This window comes from Hemitrygon akajei, chromosome 31 (genome assembly GCF_048418815.1).
Source record: "Hemitrygon akajei chromosome 31, sHemAka1.3, whole genome shotgun sequence".
Taxonomy (NCBI): domain Eukaryota; kingdom Metazoa; phylum Chordata; class Chondrichthyes; order Myliobatiformes; family Dasyatidae; genus Hemitrygon; species Hemitrygon akajei.
Window position 1 is genome coordinate 4090385 of NC_133154.1, and position 27261 is coordinate 4117645.

The window sequence follows — 27261 nt, forward strand, 5'->3', positions numbered from 1 at the left end:
TGAATTGAAACGAATGGCCACTGATTGAACCCACTTTTTAGGGCGGGTGGGGTGAAGGTATTTGGTGAAATAGATAGATAGATAGATACTTTATTCATCCCCATGGGGAAATTCAACTTTTTTCCAATGTCCCATACACATGTTGTAGCAAAACTAATTACATACAATACTTAACTCAGTAAAAAAAATATGATATGCATCTAAATCACCATCTCAAAAAGCATTAATAATAGCTTTAAAAATGGTTTCATAATCTACTTAGGGTTCCTCCTATTTGGGCCTCTTCTAGTTGGCTGATGGGATTGTGTCCCAGGGTCAATGGGCTGAATGAGGTAATTCTGCTCCAAAGTCTCCTGGTCTCATGGAGTATTTTAAGCGTTTTTTATTCAAATTTCCAGTCTCTGCTTTTATGTACTTTAAATGAATATAGGAACAGGTTTTTTAACCCTGAAAACAAAACAAAAATACCTGATGTTTAGTAAACATAATGCAATGCGTACTCGTCACACCTAAGAGGACCCGGAGGAATACAAACACACCTGCGCGTTTTTGTCCCGGCTTGGCTCGGGAGCCAGCTGTGCGCTGAGGTTTCGTTTTTTTTAAGGACATTTTCTGCTCGTTCCGAACAGCTGGCAACCCGCTGCCGTCTGAGCTGGGGCTAGCAGCTTGCGGACCTTCGCCCCGGTCTCCCCCCCAGGGCTCTGCTGCTCGCCCGGTGCCGTTTAGCAAGGTGCGGAGAGCCGGGACCGGGGGGATCCAACATGAGCGTCCAAGACCCCTACAAGATCTCAGTTAACACGATCTGCACGGAGCCCAGGGGCCAGTTCGATCCCTGCACCCACAGGGTAAGTGAGACCGCAGTTTTCGGGCTCCTCCGTCTCTGGGTCAGATTTGGCAGGAAATGGAGGGGCTGAGACCCCCTCCTAGGACAGAAACCCCAGCTTGGGTCCCTGGAAAGCGGGAGAGTCACTTACGGTAAACCTCCAGCTAACATCACTAACAGCTTATCTGCTGGTTACTAAAATCCCCTGTCTATAACCTTGATAAACAGGTAAATTAGGAGAGGTTCTGAAGCAACACACAGAAAACGCTGGAGGAACTCAGCCGGTCAGGCAGCCACTGTGGAAGTGAACAAACAGTCAAGATTTTGGGCCGAGAACCATCAGCCCGGGCCCGAAACGTCGACTGGTCTCTTCATTTCCACAGGTGCTGCCGGACTTGCTGAGTTCCTCCGGCATTTTGTGTGCGTTGCTGTGGGATTTCCAGCGTCGGCAGACTTTCTCCAGCTCAAGGCGGGCGCCTCCGGTTCCATTCCCGCCGCCGCCTGTGAAGAGTTCGTACGGTTCCCTCGCACAGCCCGAAGACCTACCGGTCGGTAGCTTAGTTGGTCACTGTAAATTGTCCCGTGATTAAACTGGGGGGTTGCTGGGTTTATTAGTGTCATACCTATGGAGGAACAGTGGGGGGAAAAGCTTTTTTTTTTGCACGCCATCTTAAAAAAAAAATCACTTCAACCCAATGGGGACATTGATGGAAAAGAGGAAAGACGATAACAATGCAGAATAAAGTTTCTGGGGGGGGGGGGAAGTGCACAATAGGCAAATAATAAGGTGTGAAGGCATAACGAGGGAAATTGTGAGGTGAAGAGTCCGATTTATTGAATAGGGGCCATTGTAGTAGTCTTACAACAGCAGGGGGAAGAACCTGTCCTTGCAGGGTCTGAATTGGTAAGGGCATCTTAAAAAGATTAATCAATGGAAAAGGGTCATCTGTAAATTTGCTGCCAGTACAACTACTGTTGGCAGAGTCTGAGGTGGTGACAGGAGGCCGTACAGGAGCAAGATATATCAGCTAGTTGAGTGGTGCCACAACAACAGCCTTGCACTGAACGTCAGTAAGACGAAGGAACTGATTGTGAACTTCAGAAAGGGGAGGATGAGGGAACACACACCAGTCTCATTGAGGGATCAGAAGTGGGAAGAGTGAGCAGTTTCAGGTTCCAGGGTGTCAATATCTCTGAGGATCTATCCTGGGCCCAACATGTCGATGCTGCTCCAAAGAAGGCGCGACAGTGGCGATATTCCATTAGGAGTTCGAGGACATTTGGTATGTCACCAAAGACATTTGCAAATTTGTACAGATATACCGTGGAGAGCATTCTAACTGGCTGCATCACCGTCCGGTATAAGGGGGGCTCCTGCACCAGATCGGAATAAGCTACAGAAAGCTGTAATATCAGTCGGCTCCATCATGGGCACCAGCCTCCATTGTATCCGGGTCATCTTCAAGGAGTGATGCCTCAAGAAGGTGGGGAATATCCCCAGCACCCGTTCATGCCCCGTTCTTATTGCTACCACCAGGGAGGAGGTACAGGAGCCTGAAGACCCTCACTCAACGATTCAGGAACAGCTTCTTCCCCTCTGATCCGATTTCTGAATGGACATTGAACCCATGAGCTCTACGCACGGTTCCTCTTTTGCACAGTTTATTTATTGTACAAATAGTCATTTCTTTTCCTGCCTCTGCCGTGCTACTGCCACAAAACAACAAATTTTGGTCGGTGAAAGTAAACGTGATTTCTGATTCTGACAAGATGCGATATAAATGTTTCTCTGTCTATCACATCCACCCAGGATGATCCCCTCCGTGAGTGAGGTGCCACTGGGAGAAAGTTTCATGTTTCCCAACCAGGGTAGTAGATCTTTTAAAGGTCGTAGTTGCACCTGCTTCAACTGCTTCGTCTGGCAGCTCAATCCGTACACCTGCCACCTTCCGTGTCAAAAAAGTTGCCCCTCAAGTCCTTTCCAGATCGTTCCCCACTTTAAAGTTGTGTCCTCTAGTTCTTGATTCCGCAGCCCCCGGGATAAAGTCTGAGTGTATACGCCTCAGTTACACTCCTCCTGACTTTATACACCCCTGTGAGATCACTCAGTCTGTTTCGCTGGTCTTGAGAGCGTTTACCTCCATTAACCAGGACATGGCCTCTTCTCATCAGAGAGGAGATACAGGAGCCTGAAGACTCATACTCGGTGTTTTAGGAACAGCTTTGTCCTTTTCACCGTCTGATTTCTGAGTGGACATTGAACCTGTGAACACCACCTCACTACGTTTTTTTTTTGCTTTCCTTATGTATTACTTAATTTAAATTTTTGTATTTTAATTGTAGTTTATAGTTTGTTAATTATGTTGCAATTTACTGTTGCCGCAAAACCACGCATTTCACGGCACATGCCGGTGACATTAAATCTGATTCTGATCAGCACCAAGCACATACGAGAGGTGACTGATATGTTTGTGGCCTAAAGTAAAGGAGTCAATTTTAGAAAACCTAGCATATTTATTTTTCAACATGGTCCCCTCCTACATTTACACACTTAGCATACGGATCTTGGACCTCCAGAAAGTGTCCACAGACGGGTGATTGATAAGTTTGTGGCCTCGGGTAGAAGGAGATGAGTTATACAGCTCTCGTTACATGCACATGCAATTCAACTCTTTGTGATTATGCAGAAAGTTTGAAGTTAATAACTCATCTCCTTCTACCTTACAAACTTATCAATCACCCATCTGTGGACACTTTCTGGAGGTCCAAGATCCATATGCTCCACGACTGCTGGACTAAGTGTGTAAATATAGGAGGGGACTATGTTGAAAAATAAATGTGCTAGGTTTTCTAAAATTGACTCTTACCTTAGGCCATGAACTTATTAATCACCCCTCGTAACTATGGTTAACACGTACAAAATGTAGGAGGAGCTCTGCAGGTCAGGCAGCATCTATAGAGGGGAATAAGCAGTCAATGTTTCAGTCCTGGTGAAGGGTTTCAGTCGGAAACAGTGACTCTTTATTCCTCTCTGTAGATGCTGCCTGACATGCTGAGTTCCTCCAGCATTTTGCGTACACGTTGTGCTGGATTTCCCGCGTCTGCACCCTAATTTGGAGTATTGCGTGCATTTCTAGTCACCTACCTACAGGAAAGATGTCAGTAAGATTGAAAGAGCACAGAGAAAATTAATTGACTAATTTATCAAGCCACACCACCCAGCACCCCCCAATTTAATTCTAGTCTATATCACGGACAATTCACAGTGACCAGTTAACCTACCAACCAGTACGTCTTTGAACGAGAGCACCTGGAGGAGACCCACATGATCACTGGGAGAACATGCAAACTCCTTGCAGGCAGTGGCAGGACCTGGACCCAGATCGCTGGTATTGTAAAGAATTGTGCTGGTCACTTCGCTACCATGACTTACAAGGATGTTGTCAGGCCTCGAGGACCTGAACTATCGGGAAAGGTTGAATAGGTTGGGATTTTATCCCCTGGAGCGCAGGAGAATAAGGAGAGATTTGGTGGTTATGATGGGTTTGGATAGAGCAAATGCAAGCAAGCTTTTTCCTTTAAGGTTGTGTGAGACTAGAACTGGAGGTTAAGGGTGAAAGGTGAGATGTTTAAAGGGAACCTGAGGGGGATGACTTCACTCGGAGGGTAGTGAGAGTGTGGAACTCTGTGGAAGTGGGCATTTTAAGGAAATTTGGGTGTGGTAGAAGCAGATATATTGGGTACACTTAAGAGATGCTTGGATAGATACATGAATGCGTGGGAAATGGAAGGATATTGACATTGTGTGGGTAGGAAGGATTAGTTTAGTTGGCCATTTGATTACTAATTTAATTGATTCGACAGAGCATTGTGGGCTGAAAGCTCTGACCTCAAACCTCCGCTGCTTTCTGTCTGTACTCACTCATGGGGCGGGCTTCAGGAGTAAATGCTGAAGAAAATTCCGGAGCTGGAGTCCCTAAGGCAGTCCCACATTGAGTTTGACGCTGACTGGCAACTCCTGCGACACCGAGGGTGCCAAACTGTAGTAGTCTCTGCTGTTCCTCTGGATTCATCCACTACGTGGAGTGGGGGAGCCTGCGGCAAGGGGAACAGCTTGCTCTCCATATCGTATAGGCCTGGCTTGTGTATCACGCAGAGAGCTGCAACACAATATCCATAGTCAACCCCGACCTATGGAGGTCCTAAAGTATGGGCCGAAGGGCCTGTTCCTATGTTGTACTATTCTATGTTCACAAAAAGGGGAGGAGTATGGAGGGCTATGGGCCAGGTGTGGGTCGATGAGCAGAACATGGACTAGATGGGCCGAGAGGCCTGTTTCTGTGCTTAGTGATCTATAACCCTATTCAGTATCTCTTGTGATTATATTGTTAAGATTGGCGCCAGTGTTCAGTAGCATAAAGGTTAAGTTATTGAACGAGGAGCCAGAGTTGTGGACTATTGATTTGGATTGCTGAGTTCAAACCTCACCATGGCAACTGGAGCTTTCAGTTCAAGTTTTGTTTTAATAGTTTAAAGAAAAACTAACTTCATGTAAGCACGAGGTTGTTGGATCATGGGGTCACATACAGCACAGAAACAAGCTCTTTCTCCCAACTCGTGGGGCAGCAACTCAGTGCATCAATTAGTCGTTGTTCAGACCAAACATCAGAATGGGGAAGAAATGTGATCTAAGTGACCTTGACCATGGAAAGATTGTTGGTGCCAGATGGGGTGGTTTGAGTATCTGGGAATCCACTGGTCTCCTGGGATTTTCATGCACAACAGCCCTCGAGTTTCCAGAGAATGGTGCGAAAAAACAATAAGAAATCCAGTGCTCAGCAGTTCTGTGGTTGAAAATACCTTGTTAGTGAGAGAGGTCAGAAGAGAACAGTCAGACAGGTTTAGGCTGACAGGAAGGTGACAGTAACTCATATAATCACTTGTAACAACAGTGGTGTGCAGAAGAGCATCTCTGAATACACAACGTGTCGAACCTTGAAGTGGTGGACCACAGCGGCAGAAGACCGTGAACATACACTCAGTAGCTAATTGAGCTGATAAACTGGCCACTGCACATACTTGTCACGTCAAGTTTATTGTCATTTAACTATGTACATGTATACTGCCAAATGAGAAAATGTTCCTCCAGACCAGGGAGTAAAGTACAGCAGTACTCATAAACACACAATGACTTAGGAAAGTAAGAATTAAATCTACAAGTGAATTACACGTAGATAAACAAGGTAAAGTGCAAACATTAAACATTGTAGGGTACAGAACAAATGATCTGGTGACACTTTGAATGTGATGTGGTGGGGAGTTCAGTAGCCTAATGGCCTGAGGGAAGAAACTGTTTCCCATCCTGACCGTTCTTGTCTTTATGCATCGGAGTCTCCTGCCTGATGGTAGAAAGTCAAAGAGGATGCTGGATGGATGGGTGGGATTGTTGATAATACTAAGGGCCCTGCGTATGCAGAAAAATGTCCCCGTAGGATGGTAGGGAGAGGCCTGCGATCCTCTCGGCTGTTCTCATGGTCCTTTGTAGGGATTTCTGGCCCGATGCTCTGCTGCTCCCATATCAGATTGTGAGGCAGCTTGTCAGGATGCTCTCAGTGGTGCTCCTGTAAAATGCAGTTAAGATGGTGGGTGGGGGGGGGCTTTGATTGCCTCTATCTCCTCAGGGAGTGAAGGTGCTGCTGTGCCTCCTCATTCAGTCCACCAGCTGCTCTACTTTCTCTCTGCACTCCAAATCTTCATTGTTGTTGATGAAGCCAAGCAGGGCCCCAGCCCAAAGTGTCAGATGTCAGTCTGCCTCCACAGATGCTCTTCAACCCACTGAGCATCAGTGGGTTCTTTCACTTCCGATCCCAACATCTGAGGTTTCTCTTGTGTCTCCCTGAATTGTACATAGTCTTTCCTCGCTCAAAATGGTTGCAAAATCCATTGGTATTGTCATCGTAGTGAATACGCTCAGCCGTTTACCCATGGCTGCAGGATCAAGAACTAGAGGGCATGGATTTAAGTAAAAGGCGAGAGTTTAAGAGGAACTTGAGGGGCAACTTTTTCTTGTTAGCATGGTGGAATCATCTTGTCTGAGGAAGTGGTTGAGCCAGATACTATAATGACTTTTTAAAGATATTTAGACAGATACGTTTAGTGGCCACTTCGTTAGGTGCCTCCTGTGCCTAATAGATAGATAGATACTTTATTCATCCCCATGGGGAAATTCAACTTTTTTTCCAATGTCCCATTGACTGGCTGCTGAGTGTATGTTCATGGTCTGCTGCTGCTGCAGCCCGTCCGCTTCAGGATTCAACGTGTTGTGCATTCAGAGATGCTCTTCTGCACACCACTGTTGTAACGCGTGGTTATTTGAGTTACTGTCACCTTCCTGTCAGCTTGAACCAGTCTGGCCATTCTCCTCTGACCTCTCTCATTCATCATAATTAACATTATGTGCTGCGGTGTATGCCTTGGCTAATAGTCAAGTCAAACCAAGTTTATTGCCGTTTAACGATATACATGCATACAGCCGAACAAGACAATGCTTCACCAGACCAGGGAGTAAAGCACAGTCGTACACATGACACACAGTAACTTAGACAAGTAAAAATGAAATCTACAAGTGAATTATTCATAAATAAAGCAAAACTCATAAATTAATTATTGTATAGTACAGAACAAATTATCTGGTGACACTTCCAACGTGATACAGTAGGGAGTTCATTATCATGGTCTTCCATCTTTCATTAATCTTCATGTGGGGAAGACCCCTTTCACACTGTTATTATTCTTTTCTCTATCCATGATCATGATTCTTGGTAAATCTTTCTTAAGAACTGGTTTGCTGTTGCCTTCTTCAGGGCAGTATCGTTACAAGAGGGGTGACCCCAGCCATTATCAATGCTCGTCAGAGATTGTCTGCCTGGCATCAGTGGTCCCGTAACCAGGACTTGTGATATGCACCAGCTGCTCAAACATCCACCCACCTCCTGCTCCCATTGCTTCATTGTGACCCTGATCAGGGGGCTAAGCAGATGCCACACCTTGCCCAACAGTGACCTGCAGCCTAGCAGAGGGAAAGAGCGCCCTACATCTCCTTTTGTAGAGATGTACCTCAACTTCACCACCCACTCTCATTAACAAGGCATTTTTCACCTATAGAACTACCGCTCACTGGATTTTCTTTGGGTTTTCATTCGTATCGTTCTCTGTAAACTCTAGACACTATTGTGTGTGAAAAATCCCAGGAGATCAGCAGTTTCTGAGATACTCAAACCACCCCATCTGGCACCAACAATCACTCCACGGTCAAAGTCACTTAGATCGCATTTCTTCCCCATTCTGATGTTCGGTCTGAGCAACAACGGGACCTCTTGACCATGTCAGCATGCTTCTATGCATTGAGTTGCTGCCACATGATTGGCTGTAGAGATATTCACAGAAAGGAGCTAATAAAGAGGCCACTGAGTGTACATGGATAGGAAAGGTTTGGAAGTTTATGGGCCAAATATTGACAAGTAGGACTAATTTGAGAAGTTGTGTCATAGATTTCTGTGCTGCATCTATGACACAACTTCTCATAGGGTCACTAACCCTACTTAGAATCACAATCAAGTTTATTATCAGAGAAATATTTTATTTATTGTTTATTTATTTATTGATTGAGATGTAGCGCGGCCACACAGTGACTGAAATGCCCCTGTGCACTTAGCCTTTGTTGCCTCGCAGGTGGAACTTTCAAGTGCTGCACAGCTTTCAGGAGCGATGGTTTCCCGTGCAGCTTTCATGTAAAAAGAAATTGGAGGATCATTGAGTGTAGCGCAGTCTAGGGTAGTGCAAAATGAAATGTTAGAGTGGCAATTACAGAAGAAGTAGAAAATAACCACGAGAAAGTCCACAAATACTGAAAATCCAGAGCAACACACACACGCAACACGCACATGCAACACACACAACGTGCAATACACACATGCAACACGCACATGCAACATGCAACACACACACAACGTGCAATACACACATGCAACACGCAACACAATACACAACACACACACACGCAACACATAACACACACGATGCTGGAGGAACTCAGCAGGTCAGGCAGCATCTTTTGAAATGAATAAACATTGACATCTCGGGCCGAGACCCTTCATCAGGACTGGAAAGGAAGGGGGAAGATGCCGGAATGAAAAGGTGAGGGGAGGGGAAGGAGGATAGAATTTGGGGTCAGGGAATGTGGCGGTATCATTACGATGGGAGTGGGAAAGAGCTGATCAATCCAATTTTCTGATAAGAGTGGGGAAGAAGCTGTTCTTATGTCTGGTCATTTGAACAAGAAATAGAAGCAGGAGTCGGCCATCTTGCTCCGTCATTCAAGAAAATCATGGCTTATCCGGCCGAGGACTCAGAACCACCTACCTGCCTTTTCCCCAGAACCCTTAATTCCCCTGCTATGCAAAAATCTACTTAACTGTGTGTCTTAAGCACCCTCGACTGCTTCCCCGAGCAGAGAATCCCACAAGTTCACCACTCTCTGGGAAAAGTAGTTTCTCCTCATCTCCATCCAAAATCTATTCCTCCAAATGGCTTTGACAAGATCCTGCACATGAGGCTGCCTAACAAGATAAGAGCCCATCGTATTACGGGAAAGATACGAACGTGGATAGAAAATTGTCTGACTGGCAGGAGGCAAAGAGTCGTAATAAAGGGGGCCTTTTCTGCTTGGATGCCGGTGACTAGTGCTGTTCCACGGGAGTGGGCATTCAGACATCCTTGCTTTTGTATTCTAGTCCTCTCAAAATGAATGGGAACATTGCATTTGCCTTCCTCACCACCCAACCAACCTGCAAGTTAACTTTTCGGGAATCCTGCACAAGGACTCCCAAATCCCTTTGCAGCTCTGATCTTTGAATTTTCTCCCCATTTAGAAAACAGTCCATGTCTTTTTCCTTCTACCAAAACACATGGCCATACACTTCCCCATACTAGATTCCTTCTGCCACTTCTTTGCCCATTCTCCTAATCTCTGTAAGTTCCATCTGCTTCCTCAACACTACCTACCCCCTCCACCCTATCTATGTGTCGTCCGCAAACTGGGCCACAAGGCCATCGATTCTGTCATCCAAATTGTTCTCGTATAGTTCAACATCCTCTACAAGAAAGTTTGTGCATTCCTCCTGTGTGCACGTGGATTTGGGCTCCGCTTTTCTCCCAGAGTCCAAAGACCTACCAGCTGGTAGGTTAATTGGTCATTGTCAATTGTCCTGTGATAGGTTGAGATTAAATCAGTGGGTTGCCGACAGCCAGGCTTGAAGGGCCGGAAGGACTTGCTGCTCGGCTTGGTGAGCCAGGAGGGCCTGTTCCTCGCTGTATTCCTGGATTGTCCAGTGCACCCCTCCCCAGCATGACAGTGAGACCAGATGGAGGGAATGTAAGAAAACAAAGTAAAGTACTTTGCTTTCATTTCAGGTTGGGAATGTGGCTGCCACACTGGCACTTAATACTCCATTTTACCCCCAGACAGAAGGGAGGGGGTGTACTTAACCACTTCAGGAGACCAACCAGGTCAGGGCAGCAAATACGTCCTTTCCTCCAGACTCCACGTGGTGTTGGTGTGTACCCGGTGTCCATTTTTCACAGAATGTGTCCCTGTGTATCTGGAGATTGTATATCCCTGAGTACCTGGATGACAATGCATTCTATCTTCCTCTAGGGGGCAATTATCACACAGTCTACGCGTGTGAACCGGCGGATAATAGCGATTATTTCTGGTCTGGTGGGAGGACTGTTGGTTGCCGGAGCTGCCTTTGGTGCCTGGTACTTCCTGAGTAAGTGATCTACTTCCTGTGCAAATGATCTACTTCCTGTGCAAGTGACCTAGCTGCAGTCTGCAGTACAAACTGACCTCGCTAACTGCCATCAGATGTCTTGGGAATTGTCATGAGGGGAGATGTTTGATGAATAATTTGGTGTTTCCACGCTGTCTATCAGTTCTCCCAAGACTTCCCGAGCCCATCTCTCCCCCAGAACCTGCACAGGCACCCTGTAATGGGATATAAACGCCTGGTTGTGGTGGTGAGAGAGAGAATCCCCCGAACCACCCCCAGCGTGCACACACTGCCACTGGCCATGCACACTCACGCTCAAGTACGTTAATACCATGGAGGAGGCAGACACAGGTGTACACGCGTGCTGCTGGGCACACAGGGAAGGGTAGTACGCACGTGCACACATAGACGCAGGCCACAGGCGCACACACTTGCATAAACGTGCTGACTCGTAGGTACCCGCAGATGCAGTCACACTTGCATGTGTTACTGCGCGTTACGCCGCTGGTGTTTCGGGCAGCAATGAAATTCCTCCATCTCTGCTAGCATTCAGGGCTTCCTTCATCTTGTCAGTAGCTTCCTCTCGGTTTTCACTACTGTCAGTCAGGCAAGTCCCGGGTGGAGACTCGGGAATACCGTCACACTCAGATGGACAAGGATTCTTCATTGCAGTTTCCATAACAATTTTGTTTGACCTGAGCCAAACATACACTGTAATTTCTACTGTCAAGATGAACAACACCTTATACTCCGTCTGGGTAGCCTCCAACCTGATGGCATGAACATTGACTTCTCTAACTTCTGTTAATGCCCCTCCCCCCCTCTTATCCCATCCCTGATTTATTTAGTTTTTCTCCTCCCTTCCCTTTTTTTCTCTCTCTCTCTGCCCATCACTCTGCCTGTTCTCCATCTCCCTCTGGTGCTCCCCTCCCCCTTTCTCCCTAGGCCTCCCGTCCCATGATCCTTTCCCTTCTCCAGCTCTGTATCCCTTTTGCCAATCACCTTTCCGGCTCTCAGCTTCACCCCACCCACTCCGGTCTTCTCCTATCATTTTGCATTTTCCCCCTCCTACTTTCAGACTTCTTACTGTCTTTCCTTTCAGTTAGTCCAGACGAAGAGTCTCGGCCCAAAATGTAAACAGTGCTTCTTCCTATAGATGCTGCCTGGCCTGCTGCATTTTGTGTGTGCTACTAAAATTGATTTATTTATTTATTAACTGTATTACCATATAACCATATAACAATTACAGCACGGAAACAGGCCATCTCGGCCCTTCTAGTCCATGCCGACGCTTACACTCAACCTAGTCCCACCTACCTGCACTCAGCCCATAACCCTCCATTCCTTTCCTGTCCATATACCTATCCAATTTTACTTTAAATGACAATACCGAACCTGCCTCTACCACTTCTACTGGAAGCTCATTCCACACAGCTACCACTCTCTGAGTAAAGAAATTCCCCCTCGTGTTACCCTTAAACTTTTGCCCCTTAAGTCTCAACTCATGTCCTCTTGTTTGAATCTCCCCCACTCTCAATGGAAAAAGCCTATCCACGTCAACTCCATCTATCCCCCTCATAATTTTAAATACCTCGATCAAGTCCCCCCTTAACCTTCTACGTTCCAAAGAATAAAGACCTAACTTGTTCAGCCTTTCCCTGTAACTTAGGTGCTGAAACCCAGGTAACATTCTAGTAAATCTTCTCTGTACTCTCTCTATTTTGTTGATATCTTTCTTACAATTCGGTGACCAGAACTGTATATAATACTCCAAATTCGGCCTTACCAATGCCTTGTACAATTTTAACATTACATCCCAACTCCTATACTCAATGCTCTGATTTATAAAGGCCAACATACCAAAAGCTTTCTTCACCACCCTATCCACATGAGATTCCACCTTCAGAGAACTGTGCACCATTATTCCTAGATCATTCTGTTTTACTGCATTCTTCAATGCCCTACCATTTACCATGTATGTCCTATTTGGATTATTCCTACCAAAATGTAGCACCTCACATTTATCAGCATTAAACTCCATCTGCCATCGTTCAGCCCATTCTTCTAACTGGCTTAAATCTCTCTGCAAGCTTTGAAAACCTACTTCATTATCCACAACACCACCTACCTTAGTATCATCTGTATACTTACTAATGCAATTTACCACCCCATCATCCTGATCATTAATGTAGATCACAAACAACATTGGACCCAGTGCAGATCCCTGAGGCACACCACTAGTCACCGGCCTCCAACCTGACAAACAGTTATCCACCACTACTCTCTGGCATCTCCCATCCAGCCACTGTTGAATCCATTTTACTACTTCAATATTAATACCTAACGATTGAACCTTCCTAACTAACCTTCCATGCAGAACCTTGTCAAAGACCTTACTGAGGTCCATATAGACAACATCCACTGCTTTACCCTCGTCAACTTTCCTCATAACCTCTTCAAAAAATTCAATAAGATTTGTCAAACATGACCTTCCACGCACAAATCCATGCTGACTATTCCTAATCAGACCCTGTCTATCCAGATAATTATATATACCATCTCTAAGAATACTTTCCATTAATTTACCCACCACTGACGTCAAACTGACAGGCCTATAATTGCTAGGTTTACTCTTAGAAACCCATTTTAAACAATGGAACCACATGAGCAATATGCCAATCCTCCGGCACCATCCCCATTTCTAATGACATTTGAAATATTTCTGTCGGAGCCCCTGCTATTTCTACACCAATTTCCCTCAAGGTCCTAGGGAATTTATTATTATTATTATTTTATTATTCTATATCATGTATTGCATTGAACTGCTGCTGCTAAGTTAACAAAGTTCAAGGCATATTCTGGTGATAATAAACCTGTTTATGATTCTGAACTCCCGAACCTGGAGGACCGGTGGATCACTCTTAGTCTGGCCTCTACCCTTTGACCTGTTTGGCATGGGTGACCCCACCAAGAGCCAAAGCACAAAGCCCTGACTCCAGCCAACACATATGGGTTTGTGCAGACAGGACGAGGAGACTCTCCTGTTGGTCTCAAGCTAACCACCCCTACCCACCCCCACCAACACCCTCAGAATCACTCCTCTCCCTTTCTCTGAACGTGCTCCGTCCACCAGACCACGTTGGAGGTGCGGCAGCCAGCAATGCCAAGCAGGAAACAATGTTTTCCTGTGAATCTCATTGTTCTTCTCATCAGCGTTAGATTTATTCACACATCTCCAGAACGGTGCTTCCGTCCATTCTTCCGTCTTCTAGCAATTACTTTCCTCTCCGGCATTAAACTCCCCAAATGATGCAAGTGTGGATTATTTTCTCAATGGAGAGAAAATTCAAAAATCTGAGGTGCAGAGGGATTTGGGATTCCTCGTGCAGAACACCCTAAAGATTAATTTGCAGGTTGAGTTGGTGGTGAGGAAGGCAAATGTGATGTTCACATTCATTTCTGGAGGATTGGATCAAAGGCTAGGATGTGATGTTGAAGCCTGAGGCCTAACTGGGAGTATTGTGAGGAGCTTTGGGGCCCTTACCTTAGAAAGGATACGCTGAGAAGGTTCACGAAAATGATTCCATGACTGAACAGCATGTCGTATGAAGAGCCTTTGATGGTGGTGATGATGCACCATCAATAACTCACTCTGAGACATAAGAAGCGAGGTATCGGCTTTTATTGACTGGAAGAATGAACAACACTACATCCTGTAGAATGAGGCCGGGCATCAGGCCTCAATCGCCTTTATACAGGGGTCTGTGGGAGGAGCCACAGGAGCAGTCCAGACAGGTATATGTAGTTCACCACAGGTGAATCCGTGGAAGTTGTTGCCACAGGTGGCTGTGGAGGCCAGGTCACTGGTACATTTAAGGCGGAGATTAATAGGTTCTTGATTGGTCAGGGTATGAAGGGATACGGGGAGAAGACAGGAGATTGGGGTCGAGAGGGCTAATAAATCCATCATGATGGAATGGTGGAACAGACTCGATGGGCCGAATGGCCAGATTCTGCTCCTACGTCTTCTGGTCTTTTAAAAAGTGCAATTCCAGGGAACAGGGACACTAAACCCCAGTGCGAATAGAAGCTGTGGTGTGTTCAAGATTCAAGATGGCTCCTCGTCATTCTTCAATACAGGAGCATCTACTCTGGATCTGATGCAGAATACAATAAGCATAAAAAACACAATGAAAAGCAATACTGTAAATATTAAAGCAATCCTATAAACTGCAATGTTTGAGTGTGGTCTCATATACATGAGATTAGCTTATATTCATCGTCGAAAGTTCAAAGTAAATGTATTGTCAAGTAGTATATGTCACTGGTGGGGTGGAGATGCATTTCTGTTAAAGGAGGTGTAAGGTGCTCCTTCCCTCCATTAGCCTGCAGGTCACCCTCGGACAATGTGTAGAACCTCTTTAACCCCCGATCAGGGTCACGTGAAACCACGGGAGCATGGGATGTGTCCGTATGAGCAGCTGGTGCATATCACCAGTCCTGGTTACGCGACCGCTGACGCCCTAGGGAGGTGTCGGCTTTTCTGTAGCTGTGGGCTTGTACGGGAGGGCATTGCTCGCCCCGTGCCCCATGCTTTGCCTCTCGCTGCCGGGCTTGACACCGTCCGTGGTGGAGACGAGCAGAGGTCGGACAAGTGGATTAATTACTCTGCTGAGAGGCCATCTGACTGAATACACAGTGTCAGTCATTTCCCCAAGATAGAAATGTCAAATACTCAAGGCACCTCTTTAAGGCAATAAGAAGGAGGTTTATAAGGGGACTTCAATGTTTCAGCTTTTCACGTAGATGGTGGTTGGAATGCAGAGCCAGAAGTGGTGAAAGCAGATAGGACACCAGGGTCAAGAGGAATTCAGACACAGGAACAGGTGGGGAATGGAGATCATGTGCTGGCAGGCAGATAGATCATTACAGTGCAGTACAGGTCCTTCGGCCCACTATGATGTGGTAACCCTTTAACCTGCTCAGTAATCAATCTAACCCTTCCCTCCTACATGGCCCTCCATCTTTTTTATCATCCACGTGTCCTATCTAAGAATTTCTTAAACGGTAGTAAATATTGGTAGCTCGGGTTAAGGCATTTGATCCGAGCAATGTGGTGTACAGGATCACCTGTGGAGACTACAACAAGAGCTACGTAGGCCAGACAGGACGCAAACTCTCAGACTGTTTACGGGAACACAAACTGGCGGTACGGAGTCATGATCCACTGTCTCTCATCTGGGTACACGAAGACCACGAGAAGGACACTGGGACACCGCGGAGGTTCTGGCGCGGGCAAACACGAGGCAGGCACAGGAATTCCTAGAAGTGTGGTTCTATTTGATAAATCTGCAAGCAGGCATATCAATATAGACACCATCTGTGGACCCCTAAGAGCCAAAGAAATGCGTACCAGTAGAATTCAAAGGTCAGCTGAAGGGGTAGCCAGTCAGGAGGAAGGCAGGCCAGTGGGGGTCTATATCAACACGAGCACTCCCAGAGAGAAACGCCAACTACTGCACACTGAGGATGTCACCTCGACTAGTGACGTAACGTCTGCAAGTTAATTGCTAAGCTCGGCGAACACCACAACGTCAGTTTCTTAAATGTCCCTAATCTGTCTGTCTCTATCAACACACCCCAACCCTGGCAGTGTGTTCCACGCACCAACCACTCACTTTAAAAAAAAATTACCTCTGTGTGGTGAACTAGATATACCTGTCTGACTGCTCCTGTGGCTCCTCCCAAGACCCTGCTGACTACCCCTGTGGCTCCTCCCACAGACCCCTGTATAAAGGCGACTGTGGCCTGCTGCTCTCCCTCATTTTCCCCAGGATGTAGTGTTGTTCTTCAGTCAATAAAAGCCGATATCTCACTACCTAAGTCTCGGCGTGAGTTATTGATGGTGCATCAATCTGACGTCCCTCCTAAACTTTCCTCTAATCACCTTAAAATTATGCCCTCTCGTATTAGCCATTGCCGCCCAAGGAAAGGTCTCTGGCTGTGTCTGTTATCTATGTCTGTTCAATCTCTTCATATCGATCTGTGTCTCTTATCATCGTGTACTCTTCTATCTTGTGCAGCTTAAATTTATATCAGGGTTAGGACAAAGATGATGGGCCGAAGGGCCCATTCCTGAGCTGTACTCCACTGTCATCATCACTTGGGTGTTGGCGCTGCTTTGCAAATGGATGCCAGAAGTGTTACTGCACAAGCTTGTTATTAACGGTGCAGGAAACCACAGACAGAGAGGACTGGGCAGAGCAGGAAGGGGCGATTTGCACAGGAGGGGAGTTGGGTACAACCGTTCAGGGGAGACTGATACGCACAAGGCTACAACCTTGTCCCCACCAGCACAGGCCAACTCAGGGAACAAGGCTGAACCTAATGGTGTCCATCATTAAAGACCCCCACCACCCAGGCCATGCCCTCTTCTCATTGCTGCCATCAGGGAGGAGGTACAGAAGCCTGAAGCCTCACACTCAGTGATTCAGGAACAGCTTCGTCCCCTCTGCCATCCGATTTCTAAAAGAACTTTAAACCCACCTCACTACTTCTTAATTTGTTTTTTGTTGCACTACTTACTTTAACTATTTAATAGACTTGTACATATTTAATGTAACTCATTTTTTTTCTCTATATTTATCTTCATGTATTTCATTGAGCTGCTGCTGCTAAGTTAACAAATTTGTTGTTAACAATTTAACGGCATATGCCTGTGTTGTTAAACCGATTCTGATTCTGGGGCAATGGGCAGGCAAAGGAAGTAGCAGTCGTCGCAGTGGCTGTCCCTTGCTTAGGTCGAGGATGACGGTCTTCGTTCTGTTGACCACAGAGCGAAGAGGCCTGTGCGTGTATTTGTTTAATGTGTACTTGATGTTGCACTCCAAGAAGCACACGATACTTCACAAATCAACCAGCTGATTCCAGTGGCATGGAAACCACAATGATCGGAGCTGATGGATTTGTTGCAGCCTTCATCCGCCTTCACGGCCGTTGTGTTCGAAGTAACTTCATCCACCTGTTCCACCATTGAGGTTTTGGTTGGATTGTTCTCTGTCAGGGACCTCACCCTCGACCTTACCATCATGGGTGACCCTACCAGGAGCATAGCTCCAGACGGCACCGCTCTCGGGATCTCAGGACCACACAAGCTTCTCCACCACGACAAGGTGACAATCCATGGAGAAGGGAAGTAGCAGTAACTGAGCCACGGGTCAGTAGTCGATCTCAGTCTGTGCAGGAACCGGCCTGAGGACAGTTTGTTAATGCCACGGCAGGTGGACATCCCGACGTTAATCTCTCAGGCAGCTTCACAATGGATGGTCACTGTCCCCCTGCTGTCAAGTGCCAATACAAAATGGCCGCCGCTTTGCTGAGAGGCCATGCTGCGTGATATATAACTGCAAGCCTCAATTTATCTCAGAACACTGTGCCATATGTACAGATGTTCCCAGAAACTATGAAGCAAAGTTTCAGTGCAGTAAATCACCGGTTAGACCACACCTAGAATATTGTGTTCAGTCCTGGTCACCTTATTACAGGAAGGATGTGGAAGCTCTCAAGAGGGTGTAGAGGGGATTCCCTAGGATGCTGCCTGGACTAGAGGGCATGTGGTATGAAGATAGATTGAGGAGTAGGAGGGTGAGAGGCAGCTTGATAGAGGTGTACACAATGATTAAAGGCAAAGTCAGAGACCAGGGCTGAAATGGATAATACGATGGGGAATAATTTTAAGCTGATTGAAGGAAAGTATAGTGGGGATGTTAGAGGTAGATATTTTTTTACACAGAGGATGGTGGGTGTGTGGAACACACTGCTAGGTAGATACGTTAGGGGTATTTATCAGGCTCGTGGGTGCTAGAAAAATCGAGGGCTGTGGAATAAGGAAGGGTTAGATTGAACTTGGTTAAAAGGTTGGCTCAACGTAGTGGGCCATAGGACCTGCAATTTGCTGTACTGCTGTATGTTCTGTGATACAAGATTTGTTCTGAATGCAGGGTTTCGTCACCAAACACCGACAGTCCCTCTTCCCCACAGATGCTGCTCGATCTGCGACTTCCTCCAGCAGATCAGAGAGAAGCAATTTTCTAAAAAAATATTAGCTCTATTTGTCAAAGGTACATCGAGGCAGGCAGAGAAAGATGCATCATTTTGCATCAACAACCAACACAGGCCGAGGGTGTACGGGGAGGGGGCAGCCCACAAGTGTCACCGTGCTGTCAGTGCCAACACAGCGTCCACACAACCCTAACCCTATGTCTGTTGAATGTTGGTGGAGACCAGAACACTCGGATGAAACCCATGTGACTGTGGGGAGATCATACAAACTCTTTACTCACTGGAATGCAGAAGAATGTGGAGTGACCTCATTGAAACCTATCGAGTGGAGGACAGCCTCAGTAGAGTGGATGTGGAGGAGCCTGAGACCAGAGGGCACAGCCTCAGAATAGAGGGGCGTCCTTTTAGAATGGAGATGAGGAGGAATTTCTTCAGCTAAATGGTGATGAATCTGTGGAATTCGTTGTGGAAATCTGTGGAGGCCATGTCATTGGGTATATTTAAGGCAGAGGTTGATAGATTCTTGATTAGTCAGGGTGTGAAAGGATACGGGGAGAAGACAGGAAGTTGGGGCTGAGAGGGAAAATGGATCGGCCATCATGAAATGGCAGAGTAGATTTGATGGGCCAAATGGCCTAATTCTGTGCCTATATCTTATAGTTTTACAGTCTTACAGACACCAGCTGAAGCGTAATCCCTTGAACTGTAAGGCAAATTCATTCCATGTCGTGTGAAGGTCGTGGAAATATTTTCGTGTTGAGCTGCGAGTCACCCACATTCTCGTTGCTACTTGCACTGAGGCACTTGTTTTCGATGCCTTTGTTTACCGGGATCGGCTGCACAGCTGAGGGTTCTGTGCCTCCTCAGGGAACAGAGGGCCAGGTGTGATTCACTGAGCCTGAAACAGGCCCTGCCAACGTCAGGACATACGGATCCTATGGAGCTGGGTTGCCGCGGCAACCGTGAGCCCCAGAGACCTTCCCACATCTTGCCTGTGTGGTGGGCAAGACGATCGGCAGTAGGCCGTGGAGACGGGGAAGCCTCAGGGTGAGGGGAATCTTTCTGCACCACTGATGCTGCAGGCAGGGGCGTTACTGGGTGTACTTTTCATCCAGAAACCTTCCGACAAGAGGAACGGATCGACCCAGATGCTTTCTCCCCAAGGAGGAAATGGCTACCATCAGGGGCATAATTTTAAGGTGATTAGAGAGGATGGGGAGAATGCCATAGGTAAATTCCTTACACAGAGAGTGGTAGGTGTGTGGATCACCCTGTCTAGAGTGGTGGCAGAGGCAGGGACATTAGGAACGATTAAGGAACTCTGAGGTATGCTCTTGCATGGGAGAAAATGGAGGGCAATATAGGAAGGAACATTTAGATTGATCAGCTTCTTCTTCAGCCTATCAGTCCTACTGGGGCACAGGCTGCCAACGGCGGCTCGCTAGAGTTGTCTGGCCTGGGCCAGTCTTTCAAGTCCAGGTGAAGCCCGTCTAGGTGAAGATCTTTTGTCTCCCAAGGATAGGGTCTCTGGCATTTCTGTACTTTTGGACTTCTACGGGTGGGGTCGCGAGCCCCCATGCCCAACCCGCCTCCTTCCGCAGCCAGGCTTGGGACCGTCCATGGCGGGGTTTAGATTGATCTTAGAGCTGGTTGAGCAGTCGGCAAAACATTGTGGGCCCAGTGGCCTGTACGGTGCTGTAGTGTTCAGTGTTCCTATGAACACAGCCACTGGGGAATTTAAAATGAGATTCGTACATCTTGGAAAGAGGTCCTTCCGCCCACTGAGTCCTGACTAATTATCAAACACCTCCTTACAATAATCCTGCACTAATCCCTTTTGTTCAGATATGGCCCAAGTGCAGAAAGAGAGAGAGACACTGGAGCGGGCCAGCAGTTCACTGGCCTTAATGAGAACTTTGCAGAATTTAAAGGAAAATGAAAACAATAAACACTAGGCCAACAGGGCAGTTTGTTAATGTTCAAACAGCAGACAATTTTTTTTTGTTTTAACGCATTTACATCCGCACGTTCACATTTAGTACACGAGGCTGCCATTTTCTTACCCAACATCCCCTCAGCTCCCCTTGTGCATGTGCCCATAACAGGGAAAGCAAACATCCCAACTAAATGCTTACATAGCCCACATGAACAGAACTCAGCACGTTAACTAAAACTCTCAAAATGAAAATTAACGCCAACACTGCGGCCGGAAGCCGTAACTAAATACTGAACGGATACCACTCCTTGAGAGCACCAGTTAAAATGGTAGTCTTTCTTCAAAGCTGAGGAGCGTAAACGTTGCACTGCTGTTGGTCAAGTCTCGACGAGACTAGAACGAAAAGAAGGGAGTTAGATGGATTATTCTTCTATAATTTTTCGCGGGTAGGTTTGTTTTGGTTTTCTTCCGATTTTCTCTGTATTAAGTTGTATATTTCTGCAGAAGGTGTTCTAATCTGTAGTTATGTTTTCTAGTGCATAAACTAGTTATTATTTGCTATAGTATTTTTTTGGTAGAGCTAGCTACTTGTTTTGGTAGCCGTGTAGTTTTGGGTTGTGCGAGTGGGGTGAATTTTCCAGTTCCAACATCTCTTTATTGCTTAGGACATGTTTATATTTTGACCTTACGAATCTATGTTTACATCTCTGCTCCCAGACTGCTATTGTACTGCTTGATTTTTTATATGCCTGCTGCCTTTTATGCATTAGTAATTGATAATGGCTAGTGCACTTAAATTCGTGAGCTGGAATGTAAAGGGATTGAACCACCCTGTTAAAAGGAGGAAGGTATTCTCACATATTAAACAACTCAAAGCTGACATTGCTTTCCTCCAAGAAACTCATATTCGTTGTTTTGATAACTCCCGGCTTCTGTCAAAGTGGGCGGGTCAGCATTTTCATTCATCCTTTGCCGCTAAAGCTAGGGGAGTTTCCATTCTTATTAACTCAAATATTCCTTTTGAACTCCATAATAAAATATCTGATACAAATGGCCGTTTTATTATTGTTTCTGGTAAACTATATAACACTAAAGTTGCACTAGCAAACCTGTATCCCCCAACTTTGATGATGTTAACTTCTTTGAACGGTTTTTTTCCTCACTACCAGACTTAAACTCATACTCTCTTATATTGGGTGGTGACTTCAACTGTTGGTTGGATCCTAAACTGGACCGATCGTCCTCTGTTACCAGATCACCTACTAAATTTGCCTTAGCTATTCAATTGTTTCTCTCTAATTTTGGTATCTCTGATATATGGCGTTTCCTCCATCCTACGGAGAGAGATTATTCTTTTTTCTCACATGTTCACCATACCTTCACTAGAATTGACTATTTCTTACTCGATAACCAACTTATCCCATTTGCCCACTCTTGTGACTATCAGAGTATACTGATCTCTGACCATGCCCCAATTACCCTCTCTCTGAACTTTCCTGGTCTCCCTCAGAGAAACAAACACTGGCGGTTCGATTCAACTTTATTATCGGATGATGATTTCGTAAAATTTATTAAGGACCAGATAACCTTTTATTTTAACACTAATACATCACCTGAAGTGCCATCCCAGATTGTCTGGGATGCCATGAAAGCATATCTGAGGGGTCAAATAATCTCTTACACAGCAAATCTCAATAGAAGATCCCGTGCAGATCGAGCAGACCTCATTAACCAGATTAAAGATTTGGATCAAATATATGCCCAAACTAAGAACCCTGAATTATACAAGAAGCGCGTTGAACTCCAAACTAAATTTAACCTTCTGTCCACTCAACCTGTCGAACGCCAACTTCTCGAAAGCAAGAACCGCTTTTACATTCATGGGGATAAGTCTGGTAAATTCCTAGCCAATCAGCTGAGGCGTTCCAAAGCCAAACAACATATTACAAAGATCCGGAAGGAGAACGGAGACTTTACATCGGATCATTTAGAAATTAATGACGCATTTAAAAATTTTTATTCTCGGCTTTATTCCTCTGAATCCCTGAATGACAATATCTCTGTGGATCAATTTTTACAGAATCTGAATATCCCCTCACTTTCATCTGATTTCAAAGCCAAACTCAATGCGCCTATATCACCAGAAGAAATATCTTTTGCAATTTCTGCACTGTCCTCAGGAAAATCTCCTGGACCTGATGGGTTCCCTGTGGAATTTTATAAATCATTCTCCTCACTTCTTTCTCCTCAGTTACTTTCAGTATTATCTGACTCGTTTAATTACGGCAAATTGCCACCCTCTTTCAATGAGGCATCTATTATTCTTCTTTTAAAAAAGGGCAAAGACCCAACAGAGTGTTCCTCGTACAGGCCGATCTCTCTGCTCAATGTTGATGTAAAGATCTTAGCTAAAGTTTTGGCTCATAGATTAGAAACCGTTATTCCCTCCATTATCTCTGATGACCAATCAGGTTTTATTAAAAACCGTCTCCCTTTTTTTAACATTCGGCGTCTATTTAATATTTTATACTCAGTTCCAACTGGGACTCCTGAATATGTTATCTCCCTTGATGCGGAGAAAGCATTTGACCGTATAGAGTGGAACTACCTTTTTGCAGTCTTAGAAAAATTTGACCTCGGCCAAAGTTTCATCTCTTGGATCCAATTGCTGTACCTGTGTCCTACTGCTTCTGTTCTAACTAATTTTCAGAAATCCCAAGTATTTAATCTCAAACGTGGCACCCGTCAGGGATGCCCCTTAAGTCCCTTTCTCTTTGATTTGGCTATAGAACCTCTGGCGATAGCATTTCGAAATTGTCCTGAATTGACCGGGATTTGGAGAGGGGGTGTTGAGCATAAAGTTTCTCTCTATGCTGATGACTTATTACTCTTTCTCTCAAATCCGTCTACATCCTTACCTCTAATGTTTTCACTTCTTGACCAGTTTAGCCAGATCTCTGGCTATAAACTCAACTTACATAAGAGTGAACTTTTCCCAATTAATAAAGAAGCACAAGAACTAATATTTCGTGATCTCCCTTTTAAAGTAGTCCATAATCAATTTACTTATCTTGGAATTACAGTCACAAGGAAGTTTAAAGATCTCTTTCGTGAAAACTTTGTCAATCTTTCACATGCTATAAAACAGAGTCTGGTACAATGGTCACCTCTATCTATGTCCTTGGTAGGTCGTATTAATGTTGTTAAAATGTATGTTCTCCCCAAATTTTTATACTTATTTCAATCTATCCCAATTTTTATTCCTAAATCTTTTTTTTGATTCCTTAGACTCTATTATTTTGTCATATCTGTGGCAGAATAAGCACTCTAGAATTAATAAAATCCACCTCCAAAAATCTAAAAAAGAGGGTGGCATGGCTTTACCTAACTTTCACTTATATTACTGGGCAGCTAATATATGTTGTGCTGCCTTCTGGTCTTTCTTCCACGGCCAACCCGAGTGCCCTAACTGGGTGGCAATGGAGTTGAGCTCCACTAAAGAATTATCTATATCTGCACTTCTTGGCTCTGCACTCCCTAGCAGTCTGCCCAGATCAATAGCTAATCCTCTGGTTAGACACACTTTGCGTATATGGGCTCAGTTCAGGAAATGCTATGGTTTCCAGGGGTTTTCCGTTTCTAGCCCTGTCGCACATAATCACCTTTTTTTTTACCTACTACGTACGATTCAGCATTCCATGTTTGGTACAGGAAGGACATTAAACATTTTGAAGATCTCTTCATTGATAGTCGCTTCGCTTCTTTTCAGCAGCTCTCCGTTAAGTTCAACCTGCCTAACGCTCACTTTTTCAGATATCTCCAAATCTGACACTTTACTGCTCCTTTAATTCCTAACTTTCCTGAAATGCCTGCGAAAAATGCTATGGACCTATTTCTTTCCATTAATCCACTAGGTAAAGGTTTAATTTCAATTATCCGAGATAAACTAGCAGCCTTACGACGGGCCCCTGTGGATAAAATTAAAATGGCCTGGGAGCAGGATTTAAATATCTCCTTATCCGAGGAGAGCTGGGACTCAGTTCTCAAATCGGTTAACTCAACCTCCCTTTGTGCTCGCCATTGCCTCTTACAGTTTAAGATTGTTCATAGAGCCCATATGTCTAAATCTAAACTATCTCGATTCTACCCTGGCATTAGTCCGCTCTGTGATAAATGCAAGAGGGGCGTGGCCTCTCTCATCCATATGTACTGGTTCTGTCCTAGCTTGGAGAAATTCTGGAAAGATGTCTTCACTACATTATCGGGTATTCTGAATCAGCACCTAGAACCAAACCCCTTAATTGCTCTGTTCGGTTTTTGGGGCGAGACAGATTTATGTCTGGGTCCGACCAAATGCCGAATACTATCCTTTGCCTCTCTCCTGGCGAGACGCTTGATCCTCCTTAGATGGAGAGATGTTGTCCCGCCCACTCATGCGCAATGGCTTAACGACATTATGGCCTGCTTGGACCTCGAAAAAATTCATTATTCAGTTCTTAATTCGGATCTAAAGTTCCATAAGGTCTGGGGACCTTTTATCGAGTACTTTCATAACCTTCCTCTTGACTAGGGTTTTTTTTTTTTCGTTTTTTTTCTTCTTTTCGGTCCCTTGCTTTCAGCTCCCTTTTTTTTCTGGTAGCAGGCATTATTATCCTCTGTTGCTAAGTGTATTCACAGTCTGGGAGTTTGACTGTCCGGACTTATACTCTTTATACTGTGTGGTGGTTGGTCTGGAGTTGTAGTTGTTTTTTTCTTGTGTTGTGGGGCTTGGGGAGGACACTAAGCTCACTTGTCTTTAATTTAGGTGCTTTTTTGTTAAATTCTCTTCCTTTGTAGCATATTGTTATTGTATGCTTAATCTTGCACTGTATTAATGCTCCTCATTGGGATTTGGGTTTTTTAATTTTGTAAAATGTTTTGAAAAACTAATTTTAAAAAAAAATTTTAAAAAAAAAAGAAGGGAGTTAAATACCGGCATAATGAGACAGAAATTAGCTGGAATGTGCATGCTCACGAACGCAATTGCCCAACCTGTTCCTCAGCCCACGTGCGCAGACGCCACAGCGGAGTCCGTGGTTGTGACACCTTTTCTTTCTCCCCGCAATCAGAATCAGGTTTATTGTCATGTGTCAGTGACATCAAATTTGTTCCTATTCGTCCCCATTTTCTGCCCCCAGCTTCTAACCCTCGCCTCACACCCTGGGGTACTGTGTGTCACTGTTAGCCGTTGTCTCGTTTGGCCGTATTCGTGGGTATTCATCTACAGTTAAATGACAATTAAACTTGAATTTAACGTATTGGGTGAGGTGTGAGCTTTAGTGCCTCGTAGTTCCAGGGACTCGGGTCCAGTCCTGACTTCCAGTGCTGTCTGTGTGGTGTTTGCATGTTCTCCCTGAGCCCCCTGGGTGCCCCGGTGTCCTCCCACATGTGGGTCACTAAGATAATTGGCCAGTGTAAGTTGCCCCGAGTATGTAGCTGATGGGTCGAATCTGGAGGGGAGATGATGACAATAAGATCGTATTTGCATGGTGTAAATGGGTCAGCACTGACTCAGTGGGCTGATGGGCCTGCTTCTGCTCTGTGCCATCTTGTCATTGTTTTCCGGGTTTATCACTCGTCGTCTTAAAGATCTCCCTCCTGTAAGTCTCTCTTGGTCTAAAGCACCTCTAACTGATCAAATAGGGCAGGTTGTTAGCACAACACTTTACAGCACAAGCGACCTGGGCTAAATTCCCACTGCGGCCTGTAAGGAGTTTGTACGTTCTCCCGTGACCACGTGGGTTTCCTCTGGGTGCTCTGGTTCCCCCCCCCACAGTTCAGAGACATGCCCATGGGTAGGTCAATTGGGAATAATAACTTGTCTCGTGATTCGGCTGGGATTAAATCAGGGGATTGCTGAGTGGCGTGGCCTGCTGGGCCTGAAGAGGCCTGTTCTGAGCTGTATCTCAATAAAATAAAACTCTGAAAAAAGATCTTTTCTCATTTCCACACTTTGTGCTTGAGGGGAGTTCCCTCAACAAGAGCCCTGCTCCCTGTTTGTGAGACAAGCAAGGGACAAACCATCGGCAGCCCTGAGCAGGTCAGGGACAATGGGCCCAGTCCAACGGCAGCCTAACCAAATTTCTCTCATTTCCTCCTCAGATGACCAGTCCAAAGACAACAGTGAGAAGGTTGGACTCCACTATGTGGGAAGCTTGCACATTATCAACCAAGAATTCGTCAGCGAATATGGACAGAATGAGAGTCCAGAGTTTCGAAGCAAAGCTAAGGATGTCAATGCGCAGGTAAGCATTAACTAGCACCTCCTGTCGGACAAATCACCTTCTCTGCCTTACAGGGTGCTACGCTGTTGTCGGCACAGAACAGAGTTTAATGAAAATGTTGTAAAATTTGTTCCGTGTTCTTTCCTGGTTCGGCAAGGAACACTTGCATATGTATTTGCAAACAAAGGAGTCACAGTACACGTATTAAACCACAAGAAATCTCCTTGCTAGAGCATGCAGTACAACAATGAAAACAAATAGTTTATGAAGCAGCAGCTCAGAATAAGCTGATCTGCAGAATGGTGAAGGGAACATTTCATACATCTCTCTACATCTCTCTGTCATTCA

At 45.4% G+C, this 27261-nt stretch overlaps 1 protein-coding gene across 1 annotated transcript in view; it reads left to right on the plus strand.

The window, feature by feature from the left end:
* Nucleotides 1-399: 399 nt before the first annotated feature.
* Nucleotides 400-27261, plus strand: part of tmprss6 (transmembrane serine protease 6) — a 104797-nt gene continuing 77935 nt past the window's right edge. Inside the window, exons 1-3 of the mRNA XM_073033984.1 lie at nt 400-845; nt 10539-10653; nt 26792-26934. Of these exons, the coding sequence (XP_072890085.1) occupies nt 762-845; nt 10539-10653; nt 26792-26934 (342 nt within the window). The 5' untranslated portion in view covers nt 400-761. The remainder of the gene's footprint in view (nt 846-10538; nt 10654-26791; nt 26935-27261) is intronic.